The sequence below is a fragment of the Rhinopithecus bieti genome, unplaced genomic scaffold, assembly GCF_001698545.2.
Source record: "Rhinopithecus bieti isolate Rb0 unplaced genomic scaffold, ASM169854v2 scaffold_20170, whole genome shotgun sequence".
Classification (NCBI taxonomy): Eukaryota; Metazoa; Chordata; class Mammalia; order Primates; family Cercopithecidae; genus Rhinopithecus; species Rhinopithecus bieti.
Window position 1 is genome coordinate 1,569,638 of NW_016810097.1, and position 5,290 is coordinate 1,574,927.

General features: G+C 38.7%; 1 protein-coding gene across 2 annotated transcripts in view; it reads right to left on the reverse strand.

Moving 5' to 3' along the window:
• CTNNA1 (catenin alpha 1) overlaps positions 1 to 5,290 on the reverse strand; it is a 188,834-nt gene that overhangs the window by 129,532 nt on the left and 54,012 nt on the right. For both annotated transcript variants that reach the window (XM_017891297.1, XM_017891296.1), the window contains 2 exons: positions 2,801 to 2,967; positions 2,121 to 2,240 (listed from right to left, as the gene is read on the reverse strand). In XM_017891297.1, coding sequence (XP_017746786.1) covers positions 2,121 to 2,240; positions 2,801 to 2,967 — 287 coding nt within the window. The remainder of the gene's footprint in view (positions 1 to 2,120; positions 2,241 to 2,800; positions 2,968 to 5,290) is intronic.

Genomic DNA, 5,290 nt, shown 5'->3' on the forward strand with positions numbered 1-5,290 from the left:
TCTGCTCACTGCAAGCTCCACCTTTCGGGTTCACGCCATTCTCCAGCCTCAGCCTCCCAAGTAGCTGGGACTATAGGCGCCCGCCACCTTGCCCAGCTAGTTTTTTGTATTTTTTAGTAGAGACGGGGTTTCAACGGGTTAGCCAGGATGGTCTTGATCTCCTGACCTTGTGATCTGCCCGTCTTGGCCTCCCAAAGTGCTGGGATTACAGGCTTGAGCCACCGCACCCGGCCACCATGTATAATCTTAAGCACTAGAAATCCAAAACCAGGATCTCATATATACAGTTAGTCTGATCATATCTTATGACTTGAAATAAAAGTAATAAGCTATTATTCACCAATTGTCTACTGAGAAGGGCCTTCTTAGTGCCTGGCACTATATTAAATACTGTACATATATTATTTAATTGAATCCTCTCAACCCTATGGCATAGATTTTTAATATTAATGTAAATATAACCAAATGACTAAGAAGTCCCCAAAAAAGCTGTCATATATTAGACATTAATAGTATTTAGGTAGCCATGATGGCTCATGCCGGTAATCCCAGTACTTTGGGAGGCCAAGGCAGGAGGATCTCTTGAGCCCAGGAGATCAAGACCAGCTTTGATAACATGACAAAATCCTGTATTTACAAAAAATACAAAAATTAGCCAGGTGTGGTGTCCTGTGCCTATAGTCCCAGCTATTCGGGAGGCTGAGGTCAGAGGACCACCTGAGCCTGGGGAAATGGAGGTTACATGATGGCACCACTGTACTCCAACACTGTTACCTCGGCAACAGAGTGAGACCCCCTTTTAAGTATTTACTAACAACCATCTTGTTGTAATGAAAAAAGTCTATAGCAGTCATAGCAGGTTGCCTACCCAAATCCATTCCCTACTCCCACTTCCAACCCAACTTCTCACTACCTGTCAGATCTTTTGTTGGGTGTTTTGTTGGGTGTTAAGGCTACCCCTTGAGCGAGAGCAGAAGGTGGATCTGGATTACTCTGAGTCAGGCAGACTCCTTTCCTCTTGCCAGGGATAACTGAGGAATAGGCATGTTGCACAATTCAGATTTAGGATAAGTCTGCTAGGAGCTTCTAGATTGTTTGCTTATGAAGAGAGACATATGGAAGAAACAGTCCTTTTTGTTCTCACTGGACATATTATGTGCAAATGTCATGCACAGAGCCTCTGCAGCCACCCAGTGCCAGGCACACTGAAGACAGCAGTGATGAAAAATATCAAGAACGTGGATCCTTGATGATACTGCAAAGCCCTTATATTTAACAACCCTGAAGTCACTTAGCCTAACTCAGGACTTACAGTCACTGAGAAAATAAATCCCCTTTTCAAGCAGTTTGGAAGCTGGGTTTTCTGCAAACTCCAGTGCAAAGTATCCTAACTGATAAAGGTATTAGCTAACAACAACAATTCTTCTTCTTGGGGCTTGTTTTAAAATAAGAATTTAAACCATAAGCGTGATCAGGACTATGAAAGGTGTAAGAAGATGGATAGCAATATATGGATCTTCTCTGAAGAATGTACACCTGAAATACACAGCGTCCAACAGCAAGGGCACAGGAAAGGTTTCAAAGCACCCCAACAGTGAAAATGCCAAAGGGTCAAAGGGCTACTGGAGCTTGGAAAAGTAACACTGACCCTCATGCCACACAATGGAAACTACTAATAACAATAAGAAACAGTTAAAAAGTAACAAGACACGGAGCTAGTGGGACAAGGTATGGAGATACTTTCTGATACAGAGACAATTCCAGTATGTTTAAATGGATTAAGGTTTATTAAAAACCTGAACAAAACTGCACCACTAACTCAGGTTAATCCTTAAATACACAAAGACCTATTACCTCTCCAGACACTACCTTCATCACAAGTTGTCAAGCTACTTAAGATAAAATGTTCACAAGAATTAAAACAGGAACATAACATGAATGCAATGTAATTATAACTTTATTAACAGTAGAATACTGAAAAGACACCTTAGTTTAAATGTTTTAATGAAACTATATTGGCGAAGGTAGGTAATGGTATTTTCAGAAAACACAAAGAATGAGTTTTTCCCTCTAGACAGTAAAATAAACAACTTTAATATATCCCCAAATCATGACTGTACCTGTTGTCTTTTGGCTGCCATAATGTTCAGCTTATCCACTTCAGGTTTTAGGGCTTTATACTGGATTCCTAAGTCTTGTTCATTGCCGGCATTCCTCAACTTCAAGATACCATCTTCCACCTATTTAAAAAAAAAAAAAAAAAAAAAAAAAAAAGACCCCAAAAACCAAAACTTCTGAATGTAAGTCTGTAAATAAAGATGGCATCCCAGAAATTTTCATTCCTGTTAACAGCTACTCAAAAAGCAATCCAAACTTAGCACTCTTGAGTTTGCATGGTCCTCTAATGTTTAAACAGCAATTACACAGGAGCTTCATAGTGGGAAAGACACTAATACTGGCCTCTACCTTAAAGTACAAAATTTAATGCATCTTGGTTTTTTCAACTCCGGAACTCTGCTAGTACAAGGAAAGATTTAATCATTACTGGAAAAAGGGAAGGAGTCAAAACAGTATCTTTGCTACAAGTTCTTCATTTTAGACAACACTGGCTCACAACAGAGCCAGGATGATGCATAGTTGGAATAGAGGAGTAAGTGGAAATTAAACAAAAACATCTCTGGTCCATTGAGATAAACCAATTTCAAAACCAAACTAAATCCTAAGGAATGCTGGATTAAGGAAGGCCAGTAGCAATCTTCCTGTGATAGAACAAATTACAGACATAGGCCTGTATACTTACAACTTTCAGCTGAACAAGTAATTTGTAGACATCTGCCATGTCAGCCAAAATCAGCAAGCGGGTAACAGCAGAGAGCAAAGCTCGAGCTGCCCGAACCATGTTGCCTCGCTTCACAGAAGAGCAGGGATCATCTGCGAACTCTCCCGCAGCAGTCTTCATCAAATCACCTGTTTTACAGAATGAAAAACAAACTAAGCAACAATGAACTCAAATAACTGATCTGAAGTCAAATAACTGATATACATTTTAAAAAATATAAAAATAATCCAATCTTTGTATATTTCATGCACAAATTTAGTTTAAGAGTTTTCATTTTGTTGTTGTTTGCTGTTCCTTTGTTTTATAGCTATCACTTAAAAAAGCACCTTCATATATTGCTGGTGAAAGCAAAATATCTGGAAAGTGACTTGGTACTATATATTAAGAGGCTTAAAAATATTTCCCTTTGATCTAATAACGCTCCTTTCCAAAAAAAAGGGCATTATATGTATCAAAAAAAAAAAGAAAGAAAGAAAAATTCAAGATTTGAACGGGAGAAAAAAAGCATATCTAATGCAATCTACTCTCACATCCACAGAATACAGAAACAGGGCAACAATTATGCAGAACCACCACACTTCATTAATCATCCCAACTATGCAACGTGTACAGCCATAACAGAGACTCATTGGTATGTGAAAATAGAGTTCAGCCACTGATTCATTCCTTTCCTTCGCAGAACACTACCGAAAGCTCAAATGCTCAACAATAAGCATCTAGTTAAGTAAATTATGGTGTAGCCTACAAATGACTATTATGAAAATATTTATATATATGAAAAATGTTAAGCAGAAACAAATGAAATTCTAAATGTATGTTTCTTTTTAAATACAGAGGAAAGACTGGAGTCAAAAGGCAAATAATAGTTATCACTGGGTTACACACTGCCTCTTTACATATTTGGTACCTATAAAAAGTTTCTATAATGAAGAGGTACTGTATCTACAATTTTTTTAAAACTAGCTAAAAACATATAAAACAGGTTTTACTATAGTTAACAGGAATATCCAACTTATACAATCCTGAGCTCAAGAATTTATTTATAGCCTGGGCACGGTGGCTCACACTAGCAATCCCAGTGCTTTGTGAGGCCGAGGCAGGAGGATCTCTTTAGCTCATGTGTTTGAGGTTGCAGTGAGCCATGATTGCACCACTGCACTCTAGCCTGGGTGACAGAACAAGACCGTGTCTCTTAAAAAAAAAAAAATTTTTAAGAATTTATAACATTTCCTAGAAATTTGTGGAACTTACACTTTCTGTCATTTGTGTCTATTAAAATTATTCATGGTGCCCACTGTCACTCTTTTCTTACAGCTATACAGGGCCAGTGTTGTGTCTTGTCCACTGGTTATACAAATAGGGCCTGTATGGAGACTATCTTTGGAATCTTGGAAAAGCAATTACTCCCTCCTCCTTTGGCTGAGCAAGCCCACTTCAGTTCACATTAAAGTCTAAAAGCCATTCACTCTCTCATGTCTTCCATGAATTTTTTTTAAGGCACTTTCAAGAAGTCTAGCTATTTCTCAACAGACCTATCAAATTTCTCCTAGCTATCATCATTGGATGCACAGCACGAGCAGAAGAGGGGGAAAAAAAAAAATTGCCTCACATGCATATATTAATTAGACTTAGAAGCACTGTATAATTCTAAGAGTAAAGAAAAGCTCCACATATTTGTCAGGCCAGAAAAACTTCCAATGAATAACACAGTTAAAAGGCTTTCCTGGATCTAACACAGTCTTCTCTCTTATATCTTCAGGAAGATACAGACATATGGCAATCATTATGTGGATTCGTAACAGTAATGCTGATATCTTATGGTATTTTAAAAGATGGAGCTCATTCATTCTTTTATTTGTTCAACAAATGTTTGAGCACCCATCATACGTCAAGGGCTGTGCCCTACTGGAGCTCTATGGAGGGAGGGAGACAAAAAATTAACAGCCAGTTAAGACAAGGCATCTGGTCTCGAAGGGTTCACAAATTATAGAGTATTACAATGCACCCAAAATTAAATAGCCTTGTGAACAAGGTGCTATGGAAATATGCTGAAGAAAACTATTTACTCAGGGAAGAATTTCTCTGCAAATCCTTGCAGAAAGAGATATTTGCCTTAAAAAAATATTAATACTGTCTTAGGCCAGGAGTGGTGGCTCAAACCTGTAATCCCAGCACTTTGGGAGGCCGAGGTGGGTGTATCACCCGAGGTCAGAAGTTTGAGACCAGCCCAGCCAACATGATGAAACTCCGTCTCTACTAAAAAAATACAAAAAAATAGCCAGGTGTGGTGGCGGGCGCCTGTAATCGCAGCTACTCGGGAGGCTGAGGCACGAAAATCGCTTGAACCCGGGAGGCGGAGGTTGCAGTGAACTGAGAACGCACCATTGTACTCCAGCCTGAGCAACAAGAGCAAAACTTCATCTCAAAAAAAAAAAAAAAAAAAAAAAAAAA